Genomic DNA, 20911 nt, shown 5'->3' on the forward strand with positions numbered 1-20911 from the left:
GAGCTTTTTAGCCTAGAGCTTACGTAAGAAATCCTGACTGTTTTACGGACCGAAGTGAAAGAGGCTAGCAAGCTTGAATATAACCAATACCCGGATGGATATCATCTCTATGAATTTTCGAGGCCAAAAACTCACTGTGGGGAAGCTACCGAGCAATACGCAAGGAAACTTCTCAACAACAGAAAAATCAAAATTGATTGACTAGTATATAGGGTACAAATTCCGAAAGCCTCCACCAAGTGTTACAAATGCTTAAAATATGGGCACAAGTCTACAACCAGCCGGGGGTCTAAGAAGCGGGCAGCATGTCGCAAATGCAGGGTGACAATGCAAAGATTTGCAACCAAAATGAGAATGGTATTATCTGCAGGAGTCATGGCGCGTTTGACGAAAGCATTGCAATTGCTGCCGACTCATTGTGATTTCCGGTCTTCAGGAAGGCTCAGGCGATTTGGATCCTACAAATAGGGAGTGGAGATGAAAGCCGATCTGATGCCTCACAGCGAACATAACCGCAACGAGGATCCAATTGGCAGCTTCAAGTGGACGAAGTGAATGACAGTTGTAAACTTGTCTCCCGGATAACCGGGGCTTTGCGGAAACCCTAGTCACTTAATGTCGAAGAGATGAGCGGGACTTTAAGGGCATTATACTTATGCCAACAATATGGAAGGCGTCAAAAATTGCCCACTTTTCACATGAACGAGCCTTAAGAGACAGTCCTCTCAATGAAAAACAAGAAGGCACTAAGACCCCATGTTATACTGGCAGAGGAATATAAAACGCTGCTCTACCATTGGTCGAGCAGTAGCTCGGCATATTCGACGCTTATCAGAAAGAAGCCATTATTCCTTCACACTGGAAGGTGGCATTGCTTGTGCTGATCAGCAAAGGAAAAAGAGACCCTGTCCTCCGTCTGCATACCAGATGATGATGATGATATTGTGACATTTGTTTCCGGACGAATTGTTTATCAAGCGCAATGCAGACTTGGCGTCGATGAATAAAGAGATGGATAATTGCTTATGGTTTCAGCTTCGCGCTGGACAGATACCGAAACAACTACCTTGACTTAAAAAAGAATCTCGACCATCTGCGCTATGTCGATGGGGGCGGATTATAGAGTCAAAACCAACAGTTACATACCTTGCATTGATGCTCGACTTGAAAATAAGCTCCGCTGGAGTTTAAGCATTAACTCAGTTAATAACAAACATCTACCAGAAAACGTCTTCTCATGACCGAAGCGCAATTCCTGCGGATCTACGGCGCGGAGGGATTGTTTAATGCTTTTCATCATCATCAGTCTAAGCCTGCCTTAATAAGGAACTCCAGACACCCCGGTTTTGCGCCGAGGTCCACCAATTTAATATCCCTAAAACCTGTCTGGCGTCCTGATCTACGCCATCGCTCCATCTCAGGCAGGGCCTGCTTCGTCTTCTTTGTCTACCATAGATATTGCCCTTCTAGACTTTCCGGGCTGGACCATCCTCTTTCATACGGATTAAGTGACCCACCCACTATAACTTATTCAGCCGGATTTTATCCACAACCAGATGGTCGTGGTATCGCTCATAGATTTCATCGCAGTTTCGCAGTTCGCAGTCTTTCTTGCTAAGAACCCACGTCTCCGATGAATACATAAGGATTGACAAGATCATAGTCTTGTACAGTAAAACTTTGACCCTATGGTGAGACGTTTCGAGCGAAACAGTTTTTGTAAGCTAAAATAGCTTCTGTTGGGTGCCAATAACCGTGCGCGGTTTTCATCGTCATAGCTGTTATCGCATAACTGATGACTGTATTCCAACAGTTTTCCCATCACTTGCCAGACAGAGAAAATCTGATCTGTTGCTAATTTGCCTGGAGTGAATCCTCTTTGGTATGGGCCAATGATGTTCTAGGCGTATGGAGCTATCCGGCCTAGCAAGGTAGAGGAGAATATCTTATAGATTGTACTCAGAAACATGATACCTCTATAATTGCTGCACTGCGTGATATCCCCCTTTTTATATATGGGACAGATAATGCCTCGTAGCCAGTCGTAAGGCACTGATTCGCTGTCCCACACCTTGATCATTAGTTAATGAACCGCTTGATCGCCTCCAGATGTAACCAATTCCGCTGTAATTCCATCGGCTCTTGGCGACTTATTGTTTTTAAGCCAGTGGATTGCACGGACTGTTTCTTCTATGGTTAGTGGTGACAGCATTTGTCCATCATCTTCAGTTAGCGGGACCCCCAACTCGTCGATGTTCTGGTTGTTGAGCAGTTCATCCAAATGCTCAACCCATCGCTCCAATGTGCCCATTCTGTCGGAAATCAGATTTCCCTCTTTGTCTCGGCAGGATGAGCATCGAGGTGTATAAGGCTTCATCCTGCTGACTTGTTGGTAAAACTTGCGCGCCTGGTGCGGTTGCTCCCTGTACTTTTCAAGTTCACAAAACTGTTGGTTCTCCCAGGCTTCCTTCTTCCGCCTGTGAAGTCGTTTCTCCGCTTGGTAGGTCTCTGCGTTCCGACTTTTCTTGCGGCTGGGGCCAAGTATGTTTGTGGCCGTACCAATGATAACGCTCTTCAGGTGGTTGTGAAGATCATTTGTTGATGCTTCATCTCGAGGGCATCTATTAGCTGCAGTTATTACGGCGTCCATTTTCATTGACCATTGACATTCATCAAGGCTGAGAAGCGGCGGCATTCAATCAGCACGTGGTCAATTTGGTTGAAAGTGGCCCCGTCTGGAGAGCCCCATGCATGTTTGTGGACCGTTTCCTGCGCAAGCCAGATACTTCCAACAATTATCATTGGTATCCCTATGTAAGTTATGGGAGCCGACGTATCGCCTGAATACGGACTCCATCCCTACTTGACTGTTGAAATCTCCAAGTATGATTTTGATATCATACTTGGGACAGGCTACGAGGGTCCACTCAATTGCCTCGTAGAAGGTATCCTTCTCCAATTCTGCAGTCTCCTCTGTAGGGGTGTGAACGTTAATAAAGCTTATATTTATAAATTTGCCTCGTAAGCGTAGTGTGCATAGCTTTCTGCTTATATTTTCAAAATCGATAACAGCAGCTTTCATTTTTTTGGCTGACTAAGAAACGTCTTCCAAGCACATGGTTTACTGGATGGCCGCTATAATATATGGTGTAGTGGCTCTTCCCCAGGAAACCGGTCCCTGTCCATAGCATTTCCTACAACGCTGTTACATCAGACCTATATTGGGCAGGGTATCGACTAGCTGCTTGACAGCTCCATCTCTGTACAGTGAATACGTTTCATGAGAAAATGCGCAAGTCGTTATCCGTTGTCATTGCCGGGGTCGTCGTTGTAAAGTCCATCCTGTCCGAGGCTCCTTCTGTGGTTTTGTAACATGTTTTGTGTTTCCATGTAGGGTTATCAGTCCTATTCAACCCCCAACCTGCAGGACCAGTTGATACAATTTGTCCCGTTTTTAGGCGCGGGAGACTCGCCTTCATTCTTCTCCGTCTGCAGCTTTTCGTGAAAAAAGAGCTCCCAGCGGTCACCACGTGGAGGTGGAGATAGGGTTTGGTAGTAGAGCTGTTGGTGTTGGTTCAGCAGGCGTTTCCTAGATTTTATGCTCAATCGTGGATACCAATCCGCGTTTCACCCTGGGACCTATACAACCCTTTGACCACCTTTTGTAGTATTGGCTAAAATTCTATCGTTAAGAAACGCATACATGTAGTGTATTTCTCGAACTAACTGTTCCCCTCATCACTATGCTCTTCACTGATCCTTTTGTCATCACCGATATGTTTCTTTAGATATTTTTGGTTTCTCTAATTCCGTCTCGGACCGGACCAGTTAAGAGGCAACATACTTCCACGGTTGTGATCCACGGACCACTCAGTTTTGGGAATACATTTTCATACATGCGTATGAATCATATTCAGGAGAAAGAACAAGTGGGTGCCAGACCTAGGACTCCCTCAATTTCTAAACAGAATTTAGTTTAGCCGGGCGGGCACCTTGTCCTGAATATAATTCATACAAATATCGTGTTTTTTTATTTATATAAGGAAACAAACACCACCTAGTAATCACTTCGATCACGCTAGTCCCATGACACGGGTGAGGCAGCGCCTGATGAGTTGCCCCTGCCCTGAGCGAATCCGCTGTTTTCAACTTTCAAGCGGCATTACAATGGTGTTTACTGACAGTTCGAAAGTAGTACGGAACGTAAAACAAGTTTATAAATGCCGCGATCAAATTGGCTCTTAACCTCCAAAAATTTATTAAAAGACCCCTAAGTTTTTAATTAAATTTAATTTTTCTCACTTTGAGATATAAATCAGCTCTTGCAACTGATCGTGATGAAGTTAAATTTGTCGATCTGATTATATGTTCCTCAGTAAATTTTCAAGAAATCATTTATGTAATTGCAAGTCTCCATCAGATCATTAAAGTTAACCAAATCAGGACAAATCGACCAGCAATTTTCTAATGGCATACTTTATAAAATCCATTTCAATACTGTCTGTACAAAAAATATATCATTACGTAAATATCAGATCCTTAGATAATCTGTAATCGAGCCCCGTCAATAAATTGCATCATAAAAACATACGGCAGCATCAAAGACGCCTGCTTTCCTGTCTGCGATTTTTTTCCCTTTTATTTTTTCTTCGAAACACTCCATTATCGAAAATTCATTTCGCCACTCATTCATAGGATCCCAATTCGAAGGATTTCATTCCGAAAAATATTTTTTCATTGAACGTAAAAGTCAAGTGACGGACTATAATGGAGTTCAATTTTCCTTTAGCGCTGGGGAACGGGCGTGGGACTGGTGCAGATGGGGTTAACAGCAGACGTATCTTTACGTATTATTCGACCCCTAAGTGGATCCGAATTGATGCCAAATCAAGGATATCCGGAATGCTACTCTATCTCCGTTACGGTGTCTGTTTTTGTGTGCCGAGGATGCACGCTAGCTGAGTACACTCCTTTTCCGGGACTGATTACTCACCCCCGACCAAGTTGTCTGACCGCCCTTTTCGTGCTTGCGAGGTATAGCAGTGCCGACGATACGTGCAAGAATTCATTCCTTCAGCGAGTCCTGAAAGGCAAAGGAAGGCAAAAAATCGCAATTACTGTTTTTTTACTTCAACGCTTGTTTCTTCATTTTTTCCTCATTATTTCATTTCATTCCTGGGCGCACTTAGATTTAATTAATTACATTTGCAGGGAACACGATTGCAGGGAAGGTCGTGTAGGTTTGAAGCGTTCTGTTATCTCTGCATGTAAAGCCACGCCGTCCTGTCGATGATAAAGAGCTAGCGATTGCAATTGTGAACAGCTCGGTACAGCACGCCAAGCTTCTCGTTGAAACCTTGATCCCTGCTCGTTTAAAAATGAAACATATGCAGGAAAATATAGGAGAAATCCACTGGCATGATATCCTTTCCTTTCGACCGAGCCATGCTTTGCTCCTGCTTATTGCGGACATTGCTGGTATACTAGGTTTCTACGGAACATGAAAAATTGTTTTTTCATGTTGCATGTGTTATTGCCTGTGTTGCTTGTGGCTTTGCGTTTTCTTTCTGCCCCAATCCACCCACTCCCCCTCCCTTCTGTGAACACATTGTATTTTTCCGTGTAGATTAACTCCACATGGGCTGGTTTACTTTTTTAAAGACATTTCCCGACTGAGAAAACTTTAACTCGTGCAGAGTGTTTCAAGGACTTTAGTCCTTTAGAGTGATTGTAGGAAGGCTTATTGCTTTCCAACGTGAAATTGATTTGAATAATTTACTGGAAGAGATCGCATTCTGTGCGCACACATGCATAGGCTAGTTGCGAGGAATATGGAAAAATAATATGTTCTAGGCTAGTTCACATTCAATTTATTCTTGATGCAAATTTTGTAATGACACTATCCGTTTTGTTTTTTCAGTGAGGAAAACGTTTGGAAATTGTGCGAACAAGTCAAAAAGACACGACCCGAAGAATTACCAAAGTGCTATGCAGTTTTTGTATCAAACGAAGGACGAACAGTGCCTCTATGGAGACAGAAAGCTGGTCGGGGAGACGATCAAGTGGTAATATGGGTAAGTTGATAGTTTGGATGAAATAAGTAGAAGTCAAGTAGAAATTCTGGTAAAAGGCATATATTTTCAGCAGTCTAGAGTTGCCCTCTTTTATTTCGAATCAAGGCTCATATGTAACACCGATGTACGTGCAAGATATATATACAGGAACAAGATATATATACAGGAACAAGAGCCAAGTTTAACATCATCGACGCTTAATGATTTAAAAGAAGCAATAGCCTGTTAGTCTACAGTCAGTGCACTCTGGACCCCTACAGAAGTGCAATATTACGCTTCAATACAGGTTTTCGATGCAAAGCTGCAAGTTTTTTTTTATGAGAAACACAATGCAGTCCTGAAAAGAATTCCTAATGGTTGAATTGTGACCGAAATACGGGAAATGGGCTCTCAGAAATAGATGACTAAACTACTCCTGCACTATTGCTACATTTAGTTCCAAAGCGCTTGCGTAGCTCAAGTGTTCCTTGAAGGTAGTGACCACGAAATAATTCCTGATGATTAACTGTAGGCACATTCAACTGGCTTAAGGATCTCAATATATGCCGTCATTGCGCTGAGTTGAAGCATTCCTCACGTCGAGGCTGATGATGACACAGTATTATTTGGTACCGCCTTGCCATCTTATCCTTCAATTGCTTCCTCTGTCAGATAATTTACTGTGTTGATGGTATCGTTGATCGATCGGCGCGAAAACCATATTGTTGTGTGGACATTCCCTCTGCTTCCTCTACAATTGGGAGTCGCTTGTTACAAATAATGCGCTCCAGCAAATTTCCCATACTATCCAGCGAACAAATGGGACAATACGACGATGGCCCTCCCGGTGGTTTCCCACTGTTTGGTAGCAGCACCAGCATTTGCCTTTTCCACTGAGTCGGGAATGTGGTCTCTTCCAAGCACGTATTAAATATGGAAATGAACCACTCCGGTCTTGCTTTTATCGCCGCCTTCAAAGCCACGTTCGGTATTCCGTCCAGCCCGAGTACTTTTTTAGACCCTACCTTTTCACAGGCAGTGACAAGCTCATCCTCTGTTATACTACGAATATCGTTTGTAGAATACTCTCTTTCGACCGCGATAGAGCATTTGATTTGCTGTGGGAATAGAGTGATCACTATTCTTCGCAATAAAACTGGGCACTTTATCTGCAGAGTCCTGCTTCCTTTCAACTTAGTCATTACCGTTCTATAGGCATCTCGCCAAGGGTTGATGTCGGCCTCTTCGCAGGGTTTTGTAAAGGAATTCCGTATACTTTTACGGATCGCCTTCCGCAGCTCTGTTCTACTAGTTTTGTACCTCGCCTTTTTCTGTGCAATTTCCTGCTCATCATTTGCACGTTATTTATTTCTTCTCGCTTGCAAGCATATGGCACGCAGTCGACTGATTTTGTCATTCCGCCATGTTTGCGGCAATCTGTCAGCGTTATTTCTACGCTTTGGCATAGAGGCATCACAGGCTGTGACCATGGTTCTACCATTGAACTTATCCTCCCTTTTCGGAAAGTGTACGTAGTTCCGATATTAGCAACAACAAGGTCCAGGGAAAAAAGGCTTCCAACAATATTATCCCCCTGTCGTTAGAAACCTTGCTTCTCCACTCGGTTGACTATGCTTTGAAGTCTCCCGTGATGACAATAGGGGATCGTACACTTGCATCTAACACCAGTTCGTGTAGCATTCGCTCATATTCCACACTTGTTGCACTTGGCGAAACGTAGCAACTATAGACATGAATACTGTTAATTTGAACCCTACGACCACACGTTGCGGTTATTTCTTAGAGCGGGGATCGTCCTGTCGTCCAAATAGTGTACTTTTTAACTTTTGTCAGTGGCCCATACCGCGTTATCTTTTCCTCTGTGTTCTTCGCTAATAATCCCATGTCCACTTTGAGCTCTTGGAATAACCGGTTCAGCAGAACGTGTGCGGCCTCATAATGGTTGATCTTTATCTGAATAAATCTCATTTACTCTTTGCTTTTGGTTCCCTCCTAGACAACGGGCATTTTTCGCATCCTGCGACATGGCCTTCATCATCAAAACCTGCATATTTACATAACATACATTCAGGGTCTTTTTCACAATTTCATGCCAGGTTTTCTTTTTCGCCACACCGCCTGCACCGGTCAGACTTATCGTGCTTGCTTGTGCAAGATTTGGCTATGTGACCGTACTCTAGATATTCAAAATACATAGCAGGATGTATTTTCTCCGAAATCCTACAGACAACCCATCTGATCTTGACTTTGCCAGCGTGCCACCGTATGCTTTCCGCAAATTCTTTATTGCGTCGGCATTATCGTCTGGAATTTAAAATTGCCAAACCAGTTCTCCCCATTTGTCCTCCTTCGTCGTAATCCTATCAAGGTCCCTACACTCCACAGTTATCTCGTGATTTAACTGCCTCACCGTAACTCCCTCACCTAAGGATCTACCAACCAAGTTGTGGTAGTTGAACGTCCTTTCGTCCCGCGTCTTCCGATGCTCTAGGAGTAGTTCTTCCTTCTGAGTGCTTTTGATCTGTGTGACATTGTCTCCCAGGCGGCTTAACGTCGAATGTCCCTTACTCCCTCCCGCAGAACCTCAGCGTAAATTGTTCAAACCTCTACTTTCAATAACAATTGCATCCGAACGGGGCTTCCTTCTTTATACTTGCTTCCTTGGCTTCACGGTTGTCCAAACATTTGCTCCCATTTAGTGGGATTTCATTTGTGGGCCGATTTGAGGTTCAAACGTTGGGTTCCCTCCATTACTAGTTCTTTAGACCCTCGTCCGTCTCTCTGTCGACGACCGAAGCACCAGCTCCCGGTATTCTGACTATTTTTATTTTAAAATTGAATAGTCTTGACTCCGCCATTTACATTAGCGATTGACACCAAATTTGGTGGAAAGGTGGGAACTTTGAACGCTCATGCATGCAATGAGTTACACCATTCTACGCCACACACAAAACCTTTCATACCTGAAACGTCCAGCTTCCGGTTTCCCGACTTGTTTAAAATGTGACTTTTCCACCGCCAATTCCGTTTTCTGATCAACACCTCTCAGGGCAGAGCACCCCATACCCACGTAATGTTCCCCATAGAAACAAAGAAAACAAATTAGCACGGAGTAGCCGTAACTTCATATTGGTGTTGAGATAGGTTCATTTCCAAATATTGCCCAGATGCGCGTCGGTGTTGGAGAAAGCAACGGTTCCTAGATATGAAAATTGTCCAACCAGCAGTTCCTCAATGCCCGCATTTTATTTCCAGACTACTATCTTATTAGTTCTGCCACAATCCCACGGCAGCAATAGCCAACATCGTGCTTTACAGCAATTATTCTTAATTTTATTTACAAAACTCTTTCACCTTTTAACTTCCCACAAAACCTTAAAATTAATTTAAATAGTTGCAAGGCTAGTATAGAAATTTTCTAATATTTCGAAAGCGATGATACACCTTTTCTATTGTTTATTTAATCACGTTGTATTTTACGAAATTCATTACTGACGGCTGCTTCTGCCGAAGGCGAAATGCATCACGATTCAGATTATGGTGGGGATGAGGAAACTGAATTGGGGGTCAGCTGACTCCTGGAACTGATTGGGGGTTGCTGTTGGAATCACATCGTTATTTTTTAAGTTCGAAATTTTTAAAAGGAAAAGCACTGAAGTAAAGGGAGGACTTTGATTTGAAATTTGCTCGTATCGGTCCTATGAAAGGTCCAAAAAATTGATCCTAAACGTCGCATTGATACACTAAAGCTGGTGCCGGAGAAAGATGGCAATTGCCTTCCATTCGGGTATTAATCCGGAAAATTTCCCGATGGTGGTGCGTATAAAATTTTCTTCCTAGTTTTGGAGAAGGTGAACCATTTTTGGAAGACATCGTCCAAATTTCAATTCGGATTCAGCGACAACCAGAAGCACATGAGCAAGGTCTTGGGGCTTCCAGGCGGTGGATGAAGTGACGTCTTTAGGGCAGAGAATACAGAAGCTTCCCGTACAGTTCCCAGCCGCGCGAAGTCACAAATTCTCGGTGGCATTCAAAATGCTCTACCGATAGCCGCTTTATCCATTTGATGCTGATTATACTCCACGTAAGCCGGGTTGATTGATCAAATCGGACTTCACAATGCCTGCAGATAAATCTCTGTAAAGTTTTTGCACATACGACATTGTAGGCGATGAGATCAGCATATTATTCTCAATTGATCAATTTTCAGGTAAGAAGTTATACCAGATCACTGTTGGTGACCGACCCGTTGATGGCAACGCCAATGAAACGCTTTCTTCATCTCAAGCATTCCAGTTTATCCAACTGGAGACCCTATGATAAAGTCATGGTGTGGTAAAGCGAAAGGAGAACATCAGTAATTTTTTGATTTTGTTTGAAACAGGGATAAGTTTTTGATTTGAGTCCTCCTTCTTTCCCTCCACCGGAGGGTTCCCACCTTCACTTCGGCGATTATCTTCTTTTCTGGGTAACTTGCTAAAACCACGACCATCTTCCAGAAGTGCTTTTGATTAACCAGGGTTTACCACCGAGATATTCTCGCCTCTCAGTTTTCTAAAGAGAACTTTCGGACTATCAGCTGGTACCAGTGGTACTTTTGATTCCAACCATTCTCCCACTAGCTTCGCGATTTTGATGACAGCTACGATTTTCGACACGGGAAGGGATCACCTACGTAGTTGAATAGGGTTTTCCATCTTCTTTGCTTATTCTATGATTCCCAGGGATTTCATGACATTCTAAGGTAAAAATTCTGAATTTTTAAAGGTGGTAGAAATGCCTCGGAAACCAAACTGTTGTGTGCCTTTAAAATCGAGACATTCCACACCTTGACCGGCTTTAATAGTTGAATTCGCGTTTATTCCGACGAACCATATGATTCCCTTCATCACTATCGCAGGTAAAAGCTTAGCAGTGGTACTTCATTGGTTGTATGGTAATGGTGGTTACGATAGCGACTGGATTCACAATGTGAAGCATTCTGCGTAGTTCGTTCAACTTACACGGAAAGGATTGTCATTATTTTCTGGTCCTTTGAATGGACGTTGCATTTTTTTTCATTTAAAAATCATTTATTTAAAAACCAGTGACTTACATTAAATACATAGCGTTTGTTTCTTATTACTAGCCTAAATGTAGCTTATGTGTCATAATTAAATAAAAAAAAAACGGGTGGCTATTACATTGTTTGGCCTGCCCGACCTTCTCTGACATTACTTTTTACGGTGTATTTACTTTACACATAGATCTTAACAATTCATGATTAAAAAAAACTGGACATATATTTGAAAAAAACTGCGCCTGCGCCTAGAGCGCGAGAAGGCTTATTTACTTACTTATTCTAACTTAATCTAATCTAATAAATAATACTTAAATCTAATTCTTATAACTAATGTTTTTATAGTGCTCACAATTTCGCGCTTAACCTCTGTGCACCCCTACCAGGCAAGGAGTGTCGAAGAGAGAGACAATGGCGGGTTTTAATGCAGAGCTCACAATTTGGCAAGGCCTTAAGAATGTGGCCAATGGGGTGGAGTTACCCTCCAGATAAAGTTGCCTCATGAGTGGATTGGGGTGATTCTCTGTTCTTTAGAAGAATCTTTCTAACAGGTTGAGAGCGAACTCTCGAAGAGGTTTAACTTTTGTTCGCCTGTACACTTCGGCGTTGCGGCCGCACTTCTTGGTTTTCCAATTGTACGACAAGCCGACGCAGTGTCTCAAAATTTTGCGCTCGAAGGACTCGCACTTCTTCATAGCTTTGGTCGAGCAAGAGATCCATGTAGGGGCTCCGTAGCAAAGAATTGGTCTTATGAGGACTTTGTATAGGGTCAGTTTAGATTTAGTGCAAAGTCCTACTCTTTTACGAAGAACAGAGTAGATTTTACTTAGTGCACCGCGTGCTCTGCTGAGAACAAGATTAAGGTGGGGGTCGAATCGTAGGTGTTCATGAAATAGCATTCCCAGGTATTTCATTTGTTGTGAACTGTTTACTACGGTATTCCCGATGCGTAGCTTTAAGCGTTTAGCTTTTCTGTGGATAGATCTAGATCCAAAGTATCTGGATTTTCTCCGAAGAGTAATAACCTGTGTTTTAGCCTCGTTGATTTTTATCCCCCAGGTCTGGTAGTACTTGCAGAGATCTGTTAAGTATTTCTCAATAGCATTAGCTGCCTTATCGGGTCGGAGGCTCGACGAGAAGATAAGCGTGTCGTCAGCGAACTGTAATAGTTCTGTGTCGCTCTCTGGGATTGGAGCGTCGGCCGTGAAAATGTTGTAGAGTGTAGGTCCTGAAATGGATCCCTGCGGTACTCCAGAAGTGACCGGTAGGAGATCGGAATAATCATTTCTCACGCTGACGTAAAAATGCCTATCTTCGAAGAAACTTATTATAAGTCTGATCACCGGGATAGGGAAATCAAGGCTGATTAATTTGAAGATAAGTCCGTTGACCCACACGGAATCAAATGCCTTTTCGAGGTCTAATGCACACACTACTGTGGGCTTGTTATTGACGTTAAGTCTGCTACTCACTGAATCGTGAAGGTAGCTTAGTGCCTGTTGGGTCCCGTGCTTTGTCCGGAACCCGAATTGATGGTTCGGAATAATGTTTTTCCGATCGCAATGTTGGACTAATCCCACTGTCCATACTTTTTCGAAGAGCTTGCCCAAGTTGGAGAGGAGAGAGACGGGCCTGAAGTTTTGTGGTTCGTGGGAGCCGCCTTTTTTTTAATGGCGATTATTTTTGCTACTTTCCAAGTAGTGGGAAAGTAAGTATTGATGCAGTTGTTGAAGACTGCAAGAAGGAACTTCATTGATGCCCTAGGGAGGTTTTTGATGACAATATTTGCTATGTCATCTGGTCCAGTTGATTTTTTGCCGTTAAGGCTTTTAGTGATGGCTGCGAGCTGTGATAAGCTCAAAAAGGTTTTTGGGTCATTTGGTTTGCAGGATGGGTTAAAGGTGGAGAAGGTAGTTAGTTTGAGTGAATGCTCATGAAGAAAGTCTTTGATTGTCGTGTTTACAATCGAACTGACGGCTCGGTTGTTACTAGGTGAAGGAGAGTTTAGTTGATTTAAGAAAGACTCCGCGAGTATTTGAGCTTTCCTAGCGTCACTGCCGATGTTTTTATTGTTCTTGGTAAGAACGAAGTTTTTGGATTTGTTGCGGCCTGTCAGCCTATTTATAGGTACAAACATATTAGATCCGGGTTTCACATCTGCTAGCTTGCGAGTGAGTTCCTTGCTACGGAATTGTTCCACCATTTGACGGATTAATGTACTAAGGCAGTTAATCCGCGAAATTAACACTTTATATTCCGTGTTAGTTCTGTTGCCATTTTTGTGGAAGTTTCGCTTGAGATTTCTGCGCCAGATTTTTCTGACTTTCAGGTGTTTCATTATCTCGTGCGGCAGTTTATTGAACTGAATCTCATCGATTTTGAGGAGCTTTATGTTTCTGCGTGTAGCAGAGTTGATGGCATCAGTAGCCAAGATGATGGCCTCATCGATTTCTTTGTCCGTTAGATTTTGCGAGACAGTGATCTTTTTCAGGTTTAGCTGTGGTGCTAATTCTGCCCTGAATTTATCCCAGTTAGTATGGGCGAATGATCTTATTGCGCTGGGTACTCGCTTTTGCAGTTGAGAGTTTAGGGAAAGTATAAGTTCAACTGCGAAGTGATCGGACATCCCTGGTAAAGTTTTGCACGTTAACACCTGCAGTGTGAGAGTGGCGTCTGCGGACATTAGAAAATAGTCAAGTATTGACTGACTTGCAGGCCTTGTGGGTGTGTCTGGCAAGATCATCTCAAGCTGGTTTAATGGACTTTGATTATGAATCCATTTTTCGAGGGCAACCCCATTTCGGTTTTTTGCCAAATCGCCCCAGGAAGTGTGCCGTGAGTTATAGTCCCCACCAAAAATTAGGTATTTAGATTTAGACTGGAGATTGCTCAAGATTTGTAAGTCTTGGCCCAGTTGTTCAGAGGGAGAGTTACATTTTATGTAGACTGCAGCTATTAAGATGCGTCTATTGTCGTTAGTTTTAACTAAGGCCGCTGCCGCGGAACAGGTCTGCAGGTTTTTGATGGAGACTTCCTCAAATGCATAGTCTTTTCTGACTAAAAGGGCGGAACCGTTGTTGATGTCGTCCCGGATAATGTTATATCCGGTAAAATTAACGTTGTGCCTGCTTTTTAAATGTGTCTGAAACACAGAAGAAGTCTGCTTTCAGGGAATCGACCAACTCTTGTGCGGTGGCACGTTGGGCGTGTGAGACCAAGGACGCGGAGTTAAATGTGACGACTTTTAACTCCATAAATTCATCAAAAGTTGGATAGCGGCTAATTGTCGCTGTTCATTTGTTTGGGCCGAAGCGAGAGTTTCGACCAAGTTTTGGAAGGCCAATTTGTTGCCTTGAGGGACTTGAGGGGCTGTAGTTCTAGGAATAGTGTTCCTAGTTGTTTGGGTAAGAGGAGTTTGGGGGGCTGCAGCTCTAGGGAGAGTATTCCTAGCTGCTTGAGCGTAAGAAACGCCCGGTTTGGCCAAGCTTTGTGACATCTGAGTCACCGCCTGTTTGGAATTCATGGTCTCGGCATTTTTTTTCGCCCTGCCAGCTTCCCTTCTGGCAACCATGTCCTTGTATGCCGGGCATCCGCGATAGTTGGCGGGGTGTCCGGCCTGGCCGCAATTGCAGCAAGTTGGTTTGTCTGCGGTGGGATTTGAGCATTCCCCTCGCACATGGGTTTTCGTGCACCTCACGCACCGGTGTACGATAGAGCAATTGATGGCGATATGCCCGAAGTTTTGGCAGTTGTAGCACTGCACTTCTTGAAACGGCTCTCAAGCGAAATTTTCTGGTGAAGGATATATTTCACCTTAAATGCTTCGTTTAGATCTTGTTCTGGCTAGAAAGTAGCCATGAACAGCCCCGATTGCGACTTCAATGGAAGTGCCGGGTTCAGGCTGTGGGCCAGTTTGTCGGCTCGTGTGACTAGATTTGAAACACTTTTCAACTTTAGGTGCGGATACTCTTCGTTGAGTTCGCGCATTATGTCGGCCGGCTCAGTCTCTCTATGAAGACCACGGATGACCAAGGACTGAGTCCTTAAAGCCGGAGGGGTACTGGTCGTGGCATGCAGTCCCTTTTCCTTAATAAGGTTGAAGATCGCTGCATGATCCTCAAGACTTTGAGCAAAAATGAGGATCCTATCGGCCCTCGTATTTTTTAGGCTTGCTTTTAACCCTTTCTCTTTTAATATCCTCAAGAATTGAGGAACGTTAATTTTATACCCAGTGATGGGTGGAATTTTTGCCTTTTTTTGGTCGAGTAGCCTGAGGGGAGGGTGCCTGAGGGTTTGCCGGAGAGGCATTAACTCTACTTACACTCACCTTTTCTTTGTTTCTCTTTTTCTTCCGCTGGACGAAGTTGAACTCGTCGCCTTCCTCTTCTTGGATGACGACGCACATCTCTCCATCTTAATGATGTTGTTGATCCTTCTGTTGTGGCTCCTTCAGTTGTTGCTCGTGTTGTTGTTGTTCATGTTGATGTTGCCGTTGTTCACGATGGTGTTGCTGCTGCTCCGACGTTGCGATTGGCATCCTCCCTTCGAGGGATGCCAAGCGATCCTCTAGCCGCTTTATAATTTTTAGCTGACAGTCCAGCTGCTGGACCATCGCAGCCTTTTCTTGCTTTAGTCCCTCGATTTTTTCGAGGAGGGTCGCGTTCATTGCTTGCAGCTCTGGGGAGCTGCCTTCTTCTTCCGATGACATCTCCTCGGGGTGTATCATCTTACACCTCTTGGCGGACATCCTGTCCCCAAGCCCGTATTTGCTGTTGTGCGCAGCAGCTCTGGAATGTAACAATATTTTTTTAATTTAATGTTCTTATAATAGTTACCCTTTTTCGGACGTGAATGACACCACTGTCCAGAACGTCTACTTCCTTCTGGATTCTTGTTCAGCTCTGCTCTTAATGACCGTTCGCTTCGAGAGCTCGGAGCGAACTGGACGTTGCACTACAAATTGTTTAGCAAAGAACTGCCGGCATAGGCTGGACTCACTCCTACGCAAGATGCTTGGCACTTCCCTGTCGATGCAGTGAGAATTTTCGTAGACCTTCTTTCTCAGGAATAGATTTCCTGGTGCCGAAGTCACCAACTAAGTAGTTCCAGATTCCCCAGCTCGTAAGAACTCAAACAAGCTTGCACTCCAAAACTGTCCATTCCTTTGACACCAAGTCTTTTCAGCTGATGCGCCTTGGAGTAACCTCCGTTGGTATTTTAATTCGGTTCCTATTCAAGTAACTTTTCCCTCTTTCAAATAGAGTAAGACGTCCTCTTCTAATACTGGTAAAGGACACTTTAAGTAATCTTTTTTTCAATTCGAGAAATTCATTGGCAGTCAAGGCCTATAATGGCAGCAGTAGCGATAAATGTCAATCAGTTGAGCCAAGTGGTATATCCTTTTGGGATTACAGATATTATATATTCCTGAAAGGAGTTAGACGCCTCCTTAGGAATCTTTAAAAGAGGCTGCAAGTTTTGAGTGATTCGCAATAGTGGAAAGGTCAGCCAAATATTTGTACTCCTTAAATTGCGGATACCGTAATCGAAAATCTGCGACTACGCCAAAAGTGTCAGTGTCAGTGTAAGATTTTGCGAAGCAATAAAGGCTCAGATGGTTATTTTGGTGGTTTCGTAAGAATGAAGCGATTTTCTGGGGGAAAGTATTAAGGAACGATTTCCTTTCTGTGCTGACATTTGTCGTTGAGGAAACCACGGTTTGACTTCTAATATCTCCAACAATTTTTAATGGCATCGAAGGAGTCTGTATCATATGAATTTGTGGGGCAAAACTCACTTTTTGCTTGCTAGGGGGTTGACTAGAATGTCCTGGAAATGCATGATGAGCGTATATCATTATGGTACTGTCAAAGAATTTGATGTATATAGAGTGTGAGATCCACTGGCTTGCAATCATCATGTTAAACCTGCTTTATTGGTTTTGGACAAATGTGACGCTGCTCCATTTTACTAGTTGCACAAATGTGCAAACTCATTGAGTTTGAGAGATTGTAGGAGAAAAGTTTTAGACTTTACTAGATGAGATGGTTAGGAAGTCACCCAAAAAATGAAGCGCCTATTTTGCTTACTCGCATTGTGTAGGTTGATTTGGAATTCAGCCTTGTGCAGATTAAAAGAGAGCCTTCGAGCAAGCCTTTAGTTTTGTTTTCTAGTTTGGTTGCCTGGTGATAAGGGTTAGGCTTCAAATGGGGAATTCATTTCTAGTGAGAGTGTATTCTCAATTACAAGGTATTTTCAATTTTACTATTGTCATAATAGGAAGGACATTTAAATGCCTAAAAACTGCTACTTACTTTCCCTTGAAGTGATTCAACATTTAGAACATCACAACTTTTGTACTTACAGCCATTCAAAGAAAACTTTTTCCTAGCAGGAGTTCTCATCTGTAACATAATTGCTTACAATCCCATTAAGTTTGGGGGAAGCCACAAAAGTAACGTATTGTCCATAATTGCATTGACTAAAATGGGAATGCACATCTTTTGTGAATCCACCCTTACCGTATGTCTCTCGAAGGATATATAGTATATATGTATGTCCCTATACAAGTGCATATTTTGTTAAGTGCTCTCCATCGTTTGAAGGTGTAATAAAAAGACATGTAAGTAGGTAAAGCACGAGGTTTGTCATGCCATAGCATTACCGTGGCTGGGTTTTTTCTCCCCACCTCAATTTTGTAATTATGTCTCTACACTGCAAACTTTTCTAATCTACTTTAATATTACCTTCAGGCTCCATAGTTCCATGACACCATACCAGCGCTTCCCACATCCTTTCTGGGAACCGCGAAGGGGCGGCCCGGGTGGAGACTACTTTTTTATAATTCACAGCTAGATGAGTGAAACAAACCGTCCTAATTATGTATTGTTAAGAGGATAACGGTCGACTTTAGATACATTTTCATGGGAAATTTTTTTTTTTTCGGAACGTATATTTATATTTCATTTAAACGAACAAGTAAGTTGTGAAATTAAGGGAGAAAAATTCTATGGAAGTGAAGAAGGAAATGTGGATATTTCGTTTAGAAAAATGTTTCAGGTGGAGGCATTTTCGTCTTCAGGGATATGCCGGTTGGTTAGGCTAGTGAGCAAGTGGAAAATTGTAATTACAGTTTATTACCGAGGTGGGGATCGCTTTGTTCGACTTGATATTATAATTCAATGACTCTGGTGCGGCAAATATTTAATCTTGGAAATGTACTAATTGGGGTGGGAGAGTTCAACATTGGAACACCTTCAAAAGCAGCTTGAATTAGATATGAGGGATGAAAATTGAGTACTGCATAGTCAGATCCATTTACTCTTGAATTAACTGGTGCTTTAATAACGTTGCCCACCTACGTAATTGCTATGTAAACCTGACGACCACAAGGGAGTTTAGATCTGCAAGCGCTTCACAACTTGCTGTAATAAGTACTCTTATATTTTAGCAGAAACTATCGACACGCAAAAACACCTACAGAATTCAACCATTCATTTTAAAATTCATCTTAAATATAATATTATCTTAGCATTCCATGGGAAATCACTGTGCTACCAACTTTAAGCTTCTCCGGAATATTGAAAGCGGCACGATGAACTTCAGACTTGGTCGTTATAAACATGGTGGGGGTGACCAACAACGTTACACAACAATTCGTAAGGTACTGCTACGCCCAGTGGGGCAAGACTTAGAACTGTCAAGGAAACCATCTGCATGTTCCCCCACGGCTAAGATAATTATCTCCCCTATTAGTTTTCAATCTCAAAAGTCAAATTCTGTACTAAAAGTCATGCTCCTAAAAATCATTTAGGTTATCAATGAAACGAAAAGACTGTTTTTTGAACAGGGACAATCCTATTGTTTTTATTTGCAACTATATTCCGGGAGCCAGTTCCTACCTTCCTCATTGCTTACAATCTGCAGCACTGAGGAAGGAAGGAGGGGGCTTAATGATGAGTAAGATTTATTCGAGTAAGTCGGTGAGTGGTATTCATTTAAATATTCCACCAAAACCAGAACAAAATTCGGTTGATTCAGTAAAGAAGATGAAATGAAATAATAAAAGGCAGAAAACCATCCAAATCAAACGAAGACCGAGCGGAAAGGGAACACTAAGTAGCATGTTATTCAAGAGATGGGAAATATAAGTTGTGGCCTCCTATTATTGAAAAAGCGGCTCAGCCACAGATATGGTTCCAAAGCACACATTGGTTACAAAACACAGTTTATGCCATGGAGTCCCTATGAATCTCTGGGGCCTACTTTGAGGTTACCGATACTCTCACATCTTATAAACCGGAGAATACACTGTATCGCCATTTTGACAGAAATCCGGCCGCCAGCAGATTCACTCAAAATGTTATTAAAATTTTTTTGGCAAGTGAATCAACCAAGCTAAATCTCTTGTAAACAACCTTATCCTTGGACGATCGACGGCCATCTCACATATCGTGAGAAATGTAGCAACTAGGTAGTGATAAAGTTGGCATCGAGATAACGAGGTCTTTCAGGCGAGGTAGTCGATCTTGTTACACTCAGGTAAAATTGACTCTCAGTTCCATCTCTAGGGGATACCAGTAAACTAGCTAAACTCAGGCAGCAGATGACGACGTGGTAAAGTCAAATGGAAAATTGAACTGATCTGATACTTGTTTTAGAATTCGAATCGGCTCGGAAACGCGAAATCGTAATCCTTGAGAAAAGTCCCCGTAGCCTTTAAAAAGCCAACAGTATGTTAGTACCACCTTGTCATACAATTTAAAAAAAATTAAAGGCTCTAGAAGTCTCGGGGTCTGCCTTCCGGGAGCAGACCAGTATTCTGGGCCCGACGGTGCGCTAGTTGGGAAACTAGAAAATACATCAAATATCAGTGTAAAATCTCTGGACATGTACAAAAAACAGATTTTTTCCCGAACCCACGTATAAAAATATCCGCTGCCAAGTGGTGAATATGAGCTACTTTATCTATATCAGCCTCTATCTGCCAGACACACCCTTCAGTACAAAAGTAGTGATAAGATTAATCTTCGGTAAACGAATGAAAACACTATCCTTGAAGGAGACCGAATAATTAGGGATGCGTTCATTTTACGTAGATCAAGATACAAGCGCACTTTTCTAGATTCACTAGTAAGCGCACTTAGACACCCTGCTCCGCTATTCAATCAATCTTGGAATAGAACATCTTCTCGATAACAGGAGATACTTCTTATAACGTGGATATTACGTACCGGAAGAATTATAGCTCTCAGTTTGAACGGGCGAAAACTCCTAATGATAGTTTCGACCTTTAATTCCAGTTTTGGTGACCTGAAAGCACCAAAATATAAATTATGTTAATCAGGGTATAGGAAGAAATGTCATCACACCCATCTGATCATGAAATTTAATGTTCATAATAATAGTGTTTCCCGCAATGCGCGCACGTGACTGTGCAGTAACGATTTATTAGTTGCAAGGACACAATCCCGATCGTCTTCAGGAAACGTGTCCGAGTTGAGATCAACCCGGAAGCTGATGGTCAAGAGTGCGTGGGGACAGAAATGGTGGCATCAACAAACCGCGCCACACGGTACGCAAAAGATTCAGTGCTTGACTTTTCTTGACCTTCAGGCTGAAGTAGAATTTTCCGAAATGGATCGTTTGTATAAACTAGATATCCTCGGGCTGTAATCATCTACAGCAACTCCGATCATTCGATCTCAAATTAATGATAAGATTGCTTCTTGACTACAGGCGGATATGTCGCTACTGGAACTATAATCACTTGTTCATT

General features: G+C 42.7%; 1 protein-coding gene across 1 annotated transcript in view; it reads left to right on the plus strand.

The window, feature by feature from the left end:
• Positions 1-20911, plus strand: part of LOC119661227 (protein N-terminal glutamine amidohydrolase) — a 242238-nt gene that overhangs the window by 146785 nt on the left and 74542 nt on the right. Inside the window, exon 2 of the mRNA XM_038070453.1 lies at positions 5921-6074. Coding sequence (XP_037926381.1) covers positions 5921-6074 — 154 coding nt within the window. The remainder of the gene's footprint in view (positions 1-5920; positions 6075-20911) is intronic.

This window comes from Hermetia illucens, chromosome 1 (genome assembly GCF_905115235.1).
Source record: "Hermetia illucens chromosome 1, iHerIll2.2.curated.20191125, whole genome shotgun sequence".
Classification (NCBI taxonomy): Eukaryota; Metazoa; Arthropoda; class Insecta; order Diptera; family Stratiomyidae; genus Hermetia; species Hermetia illucens.